Source organism: Spermophilus citellus, assembly GCF_964194105.1.
Source record: "Spermophilus citellus genome assembly, chromosome: 5".
Lineage (NCBI taxonomy): Eukaryota > Metazoa > Chordata > Mammalia > Rodentia > Sciuridae > Spermophilus > Spermophilus citellus.
The window spans coordinates 41,303,882-41,319,002 of NC_138186.1; the positions used below are offsets into that span (position 1 = coordinate 41,303,882).

The following is a 15,121-nucleotide window of genomic DNA, read 5'->3' on the forward strand; positions in this document are numbered from 1 at the left end:
GTCCCACCCCTCGGGCCTTTCAACCTACATTCCATCCCCAAAACTATAAGAAGGGGAAACAACCGCACTTCCACGGATTCCACCTCTTGGGTCCCCTTCTTCCTCCGGGAGAAGTCTTTTCTGCTGTCCTTTAATAAACTTCTAATTTCTACTCTGACCTTGCCTCGGTGTGCTTCTTTGGTGTTATTCTTCAACATCGGGGAAGCAAGGACTCGTCACCGGTCAACAGCGGTATCACCATCAGGTAGAGGGGCGGATGAACCCTTGTCAGTGTATTTTGCTGCCAACCCATCTGGTTTTGCCGGCAACTCTTTCTGTTGAATTCACTGTCTGTCTTTAATTTTTGCTTCTGAATTTGTGTTAAACGTTCGTTTACTGTGTGTCCGTGTTTGCGTCACGTTTGTGTTGTCTCCCTGCGCTTCAGAGTGGCCCACCCTCGGAGTTGAATGGCCCCCAGGAGAGTCCCTCCCGTTTCAGCCGGGCCGCATGGCCATCTAGATTATGGCTTCTAACCTTTCAGGACCTCTGGGAATCTCTTCCTGCATGGGTGAGGTCCGCGCAGTTCGCTGGGAGGATCCCACCCGGCGGTATGGCGGATCTGTCCTGTCCCTGTCCCACCTGTCCTCTCCGCCCCCTGGCCGTCTCCCCTCCCGGGAGGGGAGAGGGGTGCTCCAGCGGGCGCGGTGGACGGGCGGATGGAATCGGGGGTGAGGTCAGCGGGAGACCGCCCCTCCTCCCCCTCCTCTGCCGGCAACTGGCTGCCACCAGCCTCGCGGTGCATTTCCACCACAGTGGGGCAGGCGGGATCGGACATGGAGTCGGCGGGGCATTGCCCCCCACTTCCATCCTCCCGGCGAGCAGAAAAAGCGGCTCTGGAGTACCCGGCCCTCTCCCTCCTTCGTGGGGGTAGAAGGGACCGGGTCCCCAAACCCCCCGAGTGTTACAGCCCTCCCGGCCACAGTGATCGTGGGGCCGAAGAAGCGAACGGGTCTTCCTGGAGTTGGGCTGTAAGTAAGGGTAAATACTGAGACTAGGAAAGCAATGTTTTCTTTCCCTCCCGTAATCAGCTTGAATGCAAATAGAGATGCCTGCTGGGGATTTAACAACTTTGACATCTCGCTTTGACTTTTCTCAAAGCCCTGTCCTCATTATTAAATTGGTGTTAATTGGCTTTAGAGATGGGAACCAAATTTTCAGTCACAAATTTTAACACTCCCGAGGAGACTTCTAAGGAGTCTCCACTCTGCTTTCTTTGGGAAGCCTAGCACTCGAAACAACTGCAAGCAGAGGATGAGCATTTTGGGAGCTGGCTACTACAAAGTTAGGAAAAAAAAAAGCCTAGTGCCTAAGGTCAAACCAAACTGGAGGAGCTGATCCTGTGGGTGAAAGATAAGATTAAGGGACTCCCAGCAGCTGCCAGAGCCATTTAGCTCTGGGGAGTTCCCTGGGTCCTTATCTGCATCTTAAGGATTACGCCACCTTTGTTTACTTAAAAAGAAGGGACATTGAATGCAGTAGAGCCAGTCACACTGAGACCCTTGATTTTATACCTATAGTTGCCCCTACGTGAAAACATCTGGTCTACTCGTGGGAAAGTCTATGGTGCCACTGATGGGAGTCATAATTAAATGAAAGTTCAAAACTTGGAGGGATATATTCTTATCTGGTTGTCTGATTGTTTCTTAAAGATAAACTAGGTTACATGTGTGTCTAAAAAAAAAATAATTTTTTATTGTAACAATCTGGTATCTGAATGGGTTTCTAAAGCATTGCACTATCTTGCAGTTAAAAGTTGGGTTTAAGCAATTGTTTAGTTTGATTTCAGATAGTTCTAAAGAGTTTCAATTTTAAATTGGGTAGCCTGAGAAGATTTCACTAAGGTGTACCCGTACATCAACTGGGATAAAAATAATAAATTATGATATGATATCTGTTTCCCTCAGCGTGTAAGATTCAGGAAAAAAAAAACATGTTAAATTAAAACGTTGGTCTGGCTCATTAAAATAACCTTAAATAATTAAATAACAACAGTCTTGGAAATTCTCAAAGCTTAATTTCAGATATACATGGTAGTGTGTGGGCAAATTTAATGTAACTTAATGCTACTTTAGAAACTTCAGAACAAGCAAAGTGGCATAGAGGTCTTAAAGAAATTTCTTCTGATGGCAGAGATCCTATTTCCAGTTTTATGTGAGCAAGTTTTTCTAGTGTAAAAAGATATAAAATTTTGGGAATTGCTTTTTAAATTTGTATCATAATTTTCAACATCCAAATCTGGAAAATATAACTTAAGGTTAAAATGCCTTAGGCCTAAAGTGTCTGCTCAAAATAGCAGTTTTTCCCTCCTCCTTCCAGACCTTAGCCAGGGCTTAAGCTGATATGCAAACAGAAGCAGCTTGGAGCTCAGGCCCAAGGGGGAAAAAAAAAGGGTAAAGGTGTCTTTTTAAGGGAACTCAAACTAAATTAAAGGACTTTTGCCTTTTCTTGGATTCTATGTTTTTTTTTGAGCTCATGATTTTTATCCTACAGACAAGTTAATGTTTTTCTGATAAGTTCTATTTTTTGATCAACTGGAGTTTTTTTAAACATTGCAATGAGATTTCACCTGAGAAAGCTGGAAGGCCTTTTGTGTTATGTGTTACTCTTGTTATGTGTTGTATGTCGGTATGTCTGTATGTGTGTATGTCCATATATCCTGCAGTGATATGATAATTAACAGATGAGGAGCGCTCATAAAAAAATTAAAAATGGATCTAAATATCTTTGATTCACGTGATTCAAATGGCTCAATTTAAATTGGGTAAACAGATGTAAAAGAGGTCTTGGATTAAGCTTATAAGTTTTTCTAGGTGTTCAAAAAAGGCCCTAATAAAATGTTAACTCTGCTTTAATTTAAAAGTTTACAAGTATTGTTTCAAAATGTGAACAAAAGGAGGTTAGTAGATAAAAGAAGAAACTAAAAGGTTCTAGGTATGGAACTAATAGAGAGAAAAAAAATTGTGTTTCTAGATAGGAGAGTCTATGTGACTAAGTAATCAAGAGGGTTTAAGTAAGTGATGAAAGAGGTTTATGTCAATTAGTTATGTATATAAGTTTTTAAATACGTTACACAACTATGGTTAAACAACAACTGTTGTTTTTCAATACTTTCCTTGTGCTCTGCATAATGAAGTTCCTTCAAATCCGATTACAGAAAGTCCCAAATCAAACTTCCAACCAGCTTCTGCTTAGGCACCACCAGCCTCTGATGACCGATGGACCCCCAACATCTTCAAGAGAACAATTCACTCAGTGCTGAAGCTCACTACCAGGCACGATGGAATGCAGCGGACATGGGACAGCGGGAAACAACAAGTTCAGAGAACCTCTTAATCTGCCATCCTGGATTCATGAGTCTTTATGTCCTATTGAGCTTCCTCATGGCCCTTGGTCTCTTTTCTGTCAGCCCCCCAACATGGAACTTCTGCCAGAAATTGATCTTTGCTCTAATTTTTATCTTCATTCTGTTCTTATTCGCTCTGATCTTCTTCAGGTGCTGGTGATGATATCTGGAAAAACCTGCCAATAGACGGGTTGCCTGCCATTTATCTAAGCCCTGCCATCTCCCCCTTAGTCATTTCTTTAAAAGCTAAACTTGGTTAATATAAAAACATCAATGTAATTATGGTGTTATTAATGCATTCATATCTTTCAGGTATACAAGTCTGTAAGGTAGAAGCTTCAAAAGAACATTATATCAAGCTGGTGTTCTAAAGTTGTATGGTAATTTTAGGCTTAAAAAAAAACATGTTGGAAATTTATTTATCATTTGTGTTCTATAACTGGACCTGTTATCAGTAAGATATGTAAAGTTCCATGTTACTTTTTACACTAAGACACAATTTAAATGTATTTTTAAGTCAATGAGAGCCTAATCTGGGTGAAGGTTTTATTGTGAGACACAGAAATACTTTGCTACTTTCCAACAAGAAGCTTCCAGCCTTCCTTTAATTCATGTTTTAGATGTGATATTATGTTGTGTTAGCTAATATTCATGTGAACTTGAGCAACAATTTATGTAAACTTTGTAAAATGATGTCTAAAAAGCAAAGATCAGCTTTAGAACTAAAGTATTTAAGACTTATAAAGAGCCCCACCTTACTTGAGATAAGGCTCTATGTCCCATCTCACTGCATGTGAAAGTGACTATGAAAGAAGTAGGCCAGATTTCAGTGCATTTAAAGTTGTGCCCAAAAGTTGGTTTTTGTCACGATTGCCAGGATACCAAACAGGGGATGTACTCTGCCAAAAATTCTAGGTAGCTATCACATAGACTAAATATGTTTTTACCCTAGTTAGTTTTGTTTTGTAGTTTGCTTTTAGATGGACTAAGGATTGCCTGTTAATATTTTAAAGAGGTACTGCTTTAAGAACTCACAACCTGGGTTAATTTAAGATAATGTGTTACAAGGAGTTATCACTTACAGGATAGAGAGATAGGTACTAAAGCCCAATACCCTTAATATAAGGCTGTTGACTTATTTGCTAGATGTTTAAGATTAAGTCTTAAAATTAAAAATTTGGCTCTTGCCCTCTGAGTCAGTCTGAATCAGGGAATAGGGAACTGAGCAAAGGGCTCTGCAACTCTAGGCCACATAACTTCCCGAGTAGGGAGATTAATGAGACCAGTGGAGGGCAGAAGGCCAATCAGTGCATTTGCTGTAAAGAGGAGGGTCATCAGAGAAGGGAGACATCCCTGATGCTTCTGAGGGAAGCCATATGGTCAAGCCAGGCCTGGACCCATCCTAGCGCAAATGGCACTAGCAGAACTGAGAAACTGCTGTGAAGTTCCCGAGGACTCCCAGGAGACTCAGCTGACTGTTAACAATAGGTAGAACCGAAGTCAGTTTGACTTGCTTCATCTTAAACACTTAGCAAAGACGGTCAAAGCCAAAGCACAGCTGTTCCTGGACATCTTAGATGATAATAATAGTTAAATATAACCTCCAACAATAAGTAGACTAGAGGCTACAAAAGAAATTCTTAGACAAAAATGCCTGATAACTGTCAAAGGGACTGCTAAAGTAGTTTTAGTCTAAGGCCTTTATTTCTAACCAACGCAGGTAGGCTTGATGTTTGCTAGTATGGTTATTCAGCCCTAAGTAACAGAATTAAAGATTTCTCTATTAGACACAGAGGTCATACTAGCAAAGGATTTTGCAGGATCAGATGGCATTAGATTATTAGACTATATCTTAAGAAAAAGGACATCTGTAACCCTAAATGTTAGTTGTTGTGTTTACATCCCTGATATTTCTGACAATGTAACAAATATCCTTAAAGATTTACATGCTCAGATGGAAGCCATGTCCTCAGCAACTTTGTCATGGAAACAATATCTTAGCTCCTAGTTCCTGGTACTGCCTGATGGAAAACATTGTTAATCTTTGTCTTGGTTATTATACTCATTGGCATATTCTTGTGCTGTGGCATTTATTACTGCATCAATATGATTCCAGTACTAATGAGTTCTTGTTTCTCTTATAGACCACCTGTCATTCAAATGGCTCTCCAGCCTATTACTTCTCAATTGGACTTTTATCATGGACCACTTGATAGACCCGATATTTTTAAGGGGGACTCCAAACTGCTTGCCCCACGCTGTCCCTTTTCAGCCTGAAGAAGCCAGAAAGATTCTCTTCGTCCCCCTTCCTCACAGCAGTAAGGAGTTCCCAAATTAGAGGGGGGAATGAAGCCAGATTTAAAGTTAGGTAGTCAGTGTAGCTAGATAAATCGGGGTCTAATATCAAGTGAAATCTAAAATGGAGGCCATGCTGAAATCGATTCTAGGAAACGCAGGACAACTCATAGTGATCAGACAACAATATGCTCCACTGGCAGAAATGAAAAATGAGACCTTCCAATAATTATGATTCAGTACTTTTAAGATTAAAAGTAGTCAGAAAAAGGAGTGGGGAATGTAAAGGTAAAATTTCTAAGCTGATTCTAAGCTGCAAAAGTCTGAGTTAAAGTGTAAAAGACTAGGGCATTGTAAAGCTTCTAGATTACAAGGCCTGGGCTAAAAGGTAAAAGCCTATTGTTACAATTCCTCTGCTATCCCCGGAACCTGTAAGTTGTTAGGACAATGCGGGAGCTGCTGAGTAAATATCTCCATCGATTCCCTGGTTGTTTAATATCTAAGGGCTCCAGGTAACATGGCACATACGCATATAGGCCCCAGGACCAATCAGTTTGAATGTGTGCCCCACTTGGAAGTGACCAATCACCCCTGCCCAAACTGTTCCCTCCAATGAATGGACTAATCATGTATCAGAATTGTTGTTCAATTTCCCCGCGCCTCATGATGATTTGTTCTGATGTATGCAAAGCCCACCGCCCTCTCCAAAAAGTGTACTTAAGCTCTGCTTGACCTCTGCTCTGGGCTCTGGGCTGCTCTCCCTTCTTGAGTGAGCACAGAGTCCCAGCGCGTTGGAACGGATCCCCAATAAATCCCCCTTGCCATTGCATGGAGCTAGTCTCGTGTGGTCTCTCCTTCTCCGACGCTTCGCTGGACCCTTACAATTAGCATTTAAAATGTCTTTTTCTTTTTTAAAAGGGACAGTTAAACTGTTAATTTTTAGTCTATAGCCCATTCTTAGCATAAAAGCAGCCAGTTCTTAGTAGTACAAAAGTTGTTTATTAGTATCTCTGCTAGAAACAGACATTCAGATGTACAACTCATAGTTCATGTAACTTTCAGTTTTTCATAGCAAGATATCCTTCACATAAAAGATTCAGATTATTTGTATCTTTCTAATAAGAACCTCATAGTTTTAAGTATTTTTTGATTGTTGGAGACCTCTTCTAAATTCTTTAGCATTCTTCAAAACTTTAGTTTCTGAATACTATATTTTAACTCAATAAACTTATACTATGTATAGGAGATAAGAAGTAATATCCTCTCTCATAACAAGGTTTAAGACTGAGACTCCTGTAGGGAAAGATGTTAATAAGACAAAAAAAACCCTTTTTTTTTTAAACCCAAATTTTACATGACATGGGACTGTAAGGGTCCGGCGAAACGTCGGAGGAAGAGACCACAAGAGACTGGCTTCATGCAATTGGCAGAAGGGGATTTATTGATTCAGCATGCTGAGGCTCCAGGCTCACTCAGGAAGATAGAGCAGCCCACAGCCCCGGGCAGGGGTTGAGCAGTGCTTAAGTACACTTTTTGGGGAGGGCGGAAGCTTTGCATACATCAGGGCAAATCATCACGAGGCTCGGGAAAATCAAACAATAATTCTTAGACTTGATTAGTACATTCATTGGCGGGAACAGGCTGGGCAGGGGTGATTGGTCACTTCTAAGCGGGGTACACATTCAAACTGATTGGTTTTGGGGCCTGGATGCCTACGTGCTGGGCTACTCAGAGCCCTTAGTTATTAAACAGCCAGATGGCCGGTAGGGCATTGTCTTAACTGCCTCAGGAATTTAACCCAGGCTTTGCAGTTTAGAAGCAGGTTTACAATGCCTGGTCCTTTACATTTTAATTCAGGCTTTGCAGCTTAGAAACTTTACCCTTTCAGGACCACTCAAAAATGAATACCCAAAGAAACAGGGAGATCTGTGTGTTTTTATGGATGGCCATGAAATATGACTGAAGGACAAAAGGGTATTACCTAATCATAACAAACTGGGGCACAGGGGCAGTTAGCAAGGCCTGTTGGTTCAGTTCCTTCTTAGTGAAACTCCTCCGGAACTTCATGGTGAGGATGAAAACAGTAACTTTCTGTGGCCTCTGGCTAGCACCAAGGAAATTAAAATCGATAAGTTCTCTGGCTAGTACAGCCTAGCTAAATCTACATGGTTATCTCCTGGTTTTTCTTTCTATAAATTGTAACTGTTTCTGTAAGACCTGTTGAAAAATAACCTGACTGCTTCCTTCAAATTGCATTAAATTCATTTTTCCTTTTTACATTTGTCACTTTTTCATATGCAGGCACCTGACTCAATCTAGCCAGCAGGGATCTAGGCAGGTTCCCTGGATTAATAGCCAGTAATGTTGGCATCCCTTTGTGATACTCTTTTCTTTTTTATGTAACATAGAAAATTTTTCACATAAGGGTCTTCAGGGGATAAGAACAGAGAGAATCTCTAGGTTTTATGGTCTGTCAAGGGAGAAATGGAGAGAGAAATCCTAATTTCTATGGTCTATTTCAGGGGACAAAGAACAAGAGAAGATCAGAAGTATTTTCTGCTTCTGCTGTCTCCTTAATTTTCAAGGTGACATATTTTGGGGTAGCATTTCCTGTACCTCATTATATGCAAACTCATTTTTAGAGGGCAATTTCTAGTTCTTCCTCAGGTAAAACCTGAACTGCTCAAGAACATACTTACTAAATCTTTTTGCTTGAATTAAGATTCTCATTTCATATGTAAGCTATTTAACATACCATCCTCTCTGGCCTAGTCTACACTTACTGTTTCAAAGTTTTACATTTAATCCCCATGACAACTCTATGATGTAGATCTAATTTTCATTTCCCTTTTATGGAGGAAAATCTGTGACACATAGAAGTTGAACGACTTGTCCAGAAAGTGAAAGGAAGGAGGATTCAAGCCCATGTTGTCTAGCTCCCTTTAGGCAGCCCCATGTATTGCACTGGACTCCCCCTGATATAAGCACAGGACTGGAGAGACCAAGCAAAGAATTTTAATTCTGTTCCAGGAACCTAGAGGGCAGTGAGTCATCCCAGCCACTAGAGTGGCAAGTGTGACACCTGCTACTTACTGTAAAGGTGCTTTGACCATGAAGCAAGCACTGGAGCTGTCACCAAAAGATTTCCTTAACTTCGAGGTGAATGAGGCTCTTGACAAACCTCATAGAAAAAAAAAATTAAGGACCTTAACTCAGGATGAGTGGGACTCTTGACAAACATCACAGAAATTAATTTAAGGACACATCAGAGATTTATTAGGAGAGACACATTTAAGGAAGAATGCTGGCTATCTTGAGAGTGAGATGCTTTGGAGGTTCTAGGGAAAACCTGGTCAGGGACCAGTATGGGAAGGTATGTGAGAATGATATGTCTAATGACTAGTGGTCTGACAATTATCAGGATCCTTTAGGCTGATGTGGTCTCCAATATCTGAGCAGTAGATAATGTTGGAAAATGCCTGATATTATAGGTTTCTTAAAATATCGTATCTCTTTACTAAATCTATTTATTACGTTGGCTAATTAACAGTGTGCAATGTAATTCTCATAAATGGGTTAATTTATGTTAACTCTAATTTACAATTCTCTTAGAAATTTGAGAATGACAGGCTTGGGAGAGAGAACTGGCTTGGGGAGTGACAAGCCTAGGAGGAAAGATATGCAGAGCTTTAGCTTTTAGATTGAAGTTATATTTTCCTGATCCTTCCTATCTTTTTTATTTCTTTTAACCTACCTCAGAACCACCTGTGTTCCCAGTGTTCATTGCTAATGTCATTAGTTAGACTTGAGAAGCTGCATCAACCAACATGTAACATAATGAGAGAAGACAGTGCAAGAGTGATAGTGCTGCCAAACAAAGCCATACAGCTTTAGAAAGAATTTAGAAATACTCAAGATGAGCTCTTTCAACATCCATTTATTGAGTGAAGACCATGTGCATGAAAGACAAGCTATGTCTCAGCTCTCATGGGGCTTACATTGAGGGGGAGGAGGAGGATGCACAAAGAAATGAACAAGATATTTTCAAATGGTGACCAGTGCATAAAAAAAATCAACATAGAATAAATATAATTGGACACTGATTTAGACTGAGGGATGGAGAAAGGCCTTTCTGAAATGCCAATTAAGCAGAAACATGACTGATAAGAAGCGGGCAGCCATGCAAGGGGCTGGGGTGAGTGGTTAAAATGCAGGAAATGAGAAGGTGACAACAAGAGGTCATGCCAGCCCTCTTCCACCCCCAGGCCCTGCAGAGGTCTTCCATGCCCCCCCCCCCACCAAGTGTGCTGGAAAGGTATCAGAGAATTTAAGTCGGGGTGAAGAAAAAAAAAAGGGTGTGTGTGGAAAGACCACAAAGGGCTGGACCAGTGGACTGAGCAAGTTAAGTACCTCCTAGGATTCTGGGAGAGAACAGCTTAGTAGCATGATGTTATTTGAAGAGCATTTCAAACACACTTTCTTCCCACAACCCTGCAAGAGCAGGTAGCAGGTGGGTGTAGAATGTGTTGACACCATATCCAGAGCATAGGCCTGCCAGAGTTGTGTCCCATCCCCTCTTCCATTCATTCCAAATTTCCTCGCCCTCAGCAGCAGATGGGTGGAGGCTGGATGGGTTTTAGGGTTTAGGACCCTAGGATCACCGGGTCATGAAAATTCCCCACCCCAACACCTGCAACGCAGCGACTACGCCGCCTAGGTGGGCCCGTGCCTCTGTCTAGATCCCACCCTTGGGATCTGGGAACTGGCGGACAGCAGAACCTTCAACGCCTCTTCCCAGCTTCTCCCAGCTCCGTGCCAGTACTGAATGTAACAACCTCCCAGCTGCCGGGCAGTCTAGGGTATTTTCACGCAGCAGTGCCTGGGATATGGCGACGTCAGCACAGGGGATGGCCTTGCCGTGAGACCAGGTGCAGCGATTGCAGGCAGAGCAGGAAACCAGCATAGGCTGAGAAAACGGGATGCTTCGTGGTGGTTAGCTTCCTGGGCCATGGGCTGCTGGGACGCGCCGAAGCCTCTTGGAAACCTCGCCACCAAGGTCCCTGGGAACCCTGGGAACCCGAGTCCCCGTCCACTTTGCGGGTTTTGTAGTTTCTAAATTCAGCGCGCAAGAACGGAAACAGTCCCACTGAGCCGGGTTAGGCCCCTATGCTCACAGAACCTCAGCTTTCTTTCCTGTCGGATGGGGACAGTGCCTGCCTTGCAGGAGGATATTTTACATACAGCGACTCACTTCGGAAATGGTAGTTAATTTTTATAAATAGTCCCCTGAGAATATTTGCCTGTTAAGATTCTGTCTTGTCCTGGAAACAAATTTAGGTCACGTTGAGAAGAGGGAGTCGTTTAATGGTGAGCCTTGGCGAGCGCCACTTCGCATTAAAGCCGCCGGCGACCCTGAACCCGTGCAAGGAGATCGGGAAGTGGGGGCGTCTCAGGAAGACCAGGAAGGGATTATAGAACCCGAGTCCTACACGGATGCTTCACTGGGCCTCATAAGTTAACTCCCTTAAAGCTTGTAACTGTATCCGCAGGCACCAAACTTGGGCTGCGGATCTGACCAGTCTCTGCCCTTCCGTTTTCAGTTTCCTTTGCTCGGGCCCTGCTGCCCCACCCCCCGGCCCCTGCTGCCCCACCCCCCGGCCCCTGCCTGGGGATTTGCCCGGTGATCAGTGACGTCAAGTAGACTAAAGTTCCCATTGGAGGGCGGAGTTCAGCAGGGGCCAATCCCGGGGCTGGTCGGGGAGAAATCTCGGCGGAGGGCACCGAGTAGCCGGGAGATTATGGGGCGGGGACGCGCTGTCGCGCTGGTTGCTCGAGCCTGAGTCGGACCCGGAACAGACCGGTGCGGGAGAGAAGCGACCCGGGCCCTCGATTTGCGGCTCGGGACTGGTGAGTAAGGGGCATCCGAAGAGAAATGCCGTGAAACAGCAGTCTCACACACGCGCCCCAGGCTTGGGGTGACTGAATGCGGCCGCAGGGCCCTGGGACAGAACCCGGCCTGGCCGCTGGGCGGGCTGGGCAGGGGGTCGAGTTCGTTGCGTCTCTCTGCCAACCGAATCCCTCCTGCTTGCTTGACCCTTCATTCGCCCTTCCTCGTCAGTCTTTCAAGCTTTCCGAGTCCAGCTCAGACTCTAATCCCTTATAGTCCCCAGGGCTAGAAGTAAGCGGGACCCGGATGAAGGTCTGGTGGCTTGGAGCCGTGTAGATAGATAGCCATTCCGACTCCATGACCAAAGTTAGGTTTCCTTTCCTTTCTTCTTTGAGTCAGCGTAAACCAGTTTCACCTCATACACTTGGAGCTGTATATTTTCCCTGCTAATTTTTTCTCTGTTTAGCCTTAGGAAAAAAAGTATATTAATTTAACCTTAAGGAATAAATAGGAGAGAAACATTTCAGAATTCCCAGTAGATTCCAGATTTTGACACCACAACCATTTCTGTGTGCTTCAAAAGAGGGGAGAATGACATTCATTCGTTCATGCATGCCTGAACCTCCTGTTTAACTGTTAGCTGAAATCATAATCCCTAACATGTTTTTTCCCCAACTTTAAAAAAAATCACGTTTTATAAATATAGATTTTTTAAATGTTTCAAAATTACAGTTTTCTTTTTTTTCGTAGACATTGTTTTTTAGATTTAAGAAAAGAATTGAGAAGATAGTCTAGAGCTTCCATATACCCCAAACATTTTACCCCTTAACGTCTTACATCAGTCTGGTACATTTGCTGCAAATAATGAAGCAATATTGATACATTATTGTTGACCAAAGTCCATAGTGTATTCAGATTTGCTTTTTTGCCTGAATACTTTTCTGTTTGATGATCCCATCTGTGTTAACATATTTTATTGTTGTCATGACTCTTTGGTTGTGTCAGTTATTCAGACTTCGTTTTGATGACCTTTGATGCATTTTCCTTCACTGTAAGAAATACATGAGATAATTAACTTATAAAGAGAGAAAGATTATTTTGGCTCACAGTTTTGGAGATTTCAGTCATGATTTATTGATCTCTGTTCTCCTCACTTCATGGCCAGAGAACCAAAAAGAAGAGAAAGCGAGGAAGAAACTGGGGTCCCTTCTAAGGCATACCCTCCCCCCACTCATGAAGTGAAGACCTTCCACTGGGCCCCTACCTCTCAAAGTTTCTACCACCTCCTATGGTGCCAAGGGCAAGCCTTTAACACATGGACCTTTGGGGTATACCTATATATAGCCAAACTGTAGCAAATGGACATGTATATTTTAGGGTGACCCTCTGTTGGAATTTGCCTGTTGTTTTTCTCCTAAGACTGGTTTTATGGGTTATTTGAAGGAAAACCACAAAGTAGATTTCCATATTCATCAGATCATTTCAAGGGTTTTATGATGTCATCATGATTTATGACTTGATGCTGATCTTGATTACCTGACTGAGAGGTTTCTTCACTATAAAGTTACCGACTCTTATTTTCTCCCCTTTGTGTACTGTATTCTTGGAAGGAAGTCATTATGTACACTCCTCAGGTAGGGAGTGGGGGGGTGAATGATCCTCCTCCTTGAGGGCAAGTATCTCCATATATTATTTGTAATTCTGTACAAGGGAGATTGATCTCCTCTTCCCTACTTAGTGATTTATTCAATCATTTATTTATATCATTATGGGCTCAGATATTTATTTAATGCTTTGGGTTATAATCCAGTACTACTTTATTCTGTTGCATAATTATTAGAGCTTCGGCCATTGAAATCTCTTTCAAGTTGGCGTCTCTGCTTCTCCTGTTTTAATAATGCTCTTTTGCTATTGAAAACACTTTTACTTATGTGACCTCTCTTGAACCTCAGACAGCTGGTAAACTTAGCAAAACATTTCCCCATGTTAAGAGGTAAGGAAACTGAATCCTGGGGGCAGTAGGTGACTTCTCAGATGTCACTTCCTGCAAGGGAATAACAGGCTGAACTTAGACCAGGTTCAACCACCATAAAAGACACTATAGCCGGGTGGCACACACCTGTAATCCCAGCAGCTCTGGAGGCTGAGACAGGAGGATTTCAAGTTCAAAGCTAGCCTCAGCAATGTCAAGGCGCTAAGCAAGTCAGTGAGACCCTAACTCTAAGTAAAATATAAAATAGGGCTGGGGATGTTGCTCAGTGGTCAAGTGCCCCTGAGTTCAATCCTTGTACCCCCTCCCAAAAAAAAGAAACTGCAGACCTCAGATAGAGCATCCAGGGGCGATTTCAGACTTAGACCCCCAGGATCAAAATTAAAAAAAAAAAACAGAGAATGAGAAGTTGTTTTGGAAACAAAGGCTTAATTTGACTGTCATCCAAGATGAATTAAAATTTGCCAGCTTATTGACTCCCCCCATATACCCCAAAATGTGTGTGTGTGTGTGTGTGTGTGTGTGTGTGTGTGTAGGCCCAGGAGACCTGAGCGATATTTATGGCCAAGAATATCTCTTGGTCTGCTATGAAGCAAGTTTGTAAAGTGGAAAGGGAGAGTGTGATGAAAGCTGGGGAGAATGGAGAAGTAGTGGGGCTCTGAGTCTGGTGACACATTAATTTCACAAACATTTATAGACACTGCTTTCACTACTTTGTGCCATATACTGGAAATAAAAAGATCAGTGAGACATGACCCTTGGGTTCATATTCTTATTGGGTAAGAAGAGGGGTAAAAATACCAAGTATGAGGCAGTGTGATAGTATTATCATAGAAATACAGTGCGTCCAGAACTGCAGGAGGTAACTGAGGGAGGAGAACAGGAAGGAGCTCATAGATAAGGTAACCAATCCTGTTAAGCCTTCAAGGCTGAGCTCTACCTGAGAGAACTTGTAGGAGGGCAAGGAAGAAAGTGGGGAGTTGTAAAAGGGGCTTTCTTTCCTATACACGTAGTGGTCAGAGCATCAGGCAGGGTGAGGTAGGGTTGGGGGCTGGACTGGTAAGTTGGAACCAGATTGTGGAGTGCCTTGTGTGTCCCGATATACAGTTTTAACCTTAGCTATGAGTTTTGAAGCATGAGAATGACAAGATCCTTGTGTAAGAAGGATGATGCTCTCAGCATTTTGTAGGAGATAGACCATATTTCACCAAATATGAGATGCCATATTATTTTATATGCCCTTAACTGAAAAAACATTTTGCCAGTTAAGTTTATGATATATCATTGAACACAACTAACATGAAATGGATGGTATGGGTATCTCAACCTTGATGAAAAATAGTAACTCCTTTAACTGCTGGTTTAGATGTCTTTCTCCCCCTGGTTATGAATGGTTAAAATATCTCTATTTCATTAACCCATATATGTTGAGTTCATTGGCTTCATTTGTGATCTTGAAACACTAGATATGATAAACTGGTCTTTTTCTGTCTAATAGAGAGATAGAAAAGATAGAAAGATAGGTTGCCAAAATCAGCACAAAAATATTAGTGTTTCTGAACCAAAG

The 15,121-nt window shown here is 42.5% G+C and overlaps 2 protein-coding genes across 4 annotated transcripts in view; both read left to right on the forward strand.

Annotated features, from left to right (window-relative positions):
• Positions 1–723: 723 nt before the first annotated feature.
• On the forward strand, positions 724–3,688 carry LOC308649873 (uncharacterized protein). The gene is made up of 2 exons (XM_081295716.1): positions 724–1,007; positions 3,173–3,688. Exons 1-2 carry the CDS (start codon positions 813–815, stop codon positions 3,296–3,298), a joined length of 321 nt encoding a protein of 106 aa, XP_081151842.1. The 5' UTR covers positions 724–812; the 3' UTR covers positions 3,299–3,688.
• A 6,305-nt stretch (positions 3,689–9,993) lies between these two features.
• The window catches only part of LOC308649834 (tripartite motif-containing protein 26), a 31,589-nt gene continuing 26,461 nt past the window's right edge, over positions 9,994–15,121 (forward strand). Inside the window, exon 1 of one of the 3 annotated variants that reach the window (XM_081295686.1) lies at positions 9,994–10,938. The gene's annotated coding sequence lies outside the window, so the exon portion shown is untranslated. Of the gene's footprint in view, positions 10,939–11,426; positions 11,585–15,121 lie in introns of those variants that run through there. The other 2 variants (XM_081295684.1, XM_081295685.1) reach the window with 2 other exon arrangements.

What these genes read in the sequence shown, in the direction of transcription:
- LOC308649873 (XM_081295716.1), top strand. Translation starts at nt 813, where the DNA reads ATGGAGTCGGCGGGGCATTGCCCCCCACTTCCATCCTCCCGGCGAGCA. An exon ending in GGTCTTCCTGGAGTTGGGCT is followed by an intron (nt 1,008 to 3,172) that starts GTAAGTAAGGGT and finishes TGCATAATGAAG; the next exon opens with TTCCTTCAAATCCGATTACA.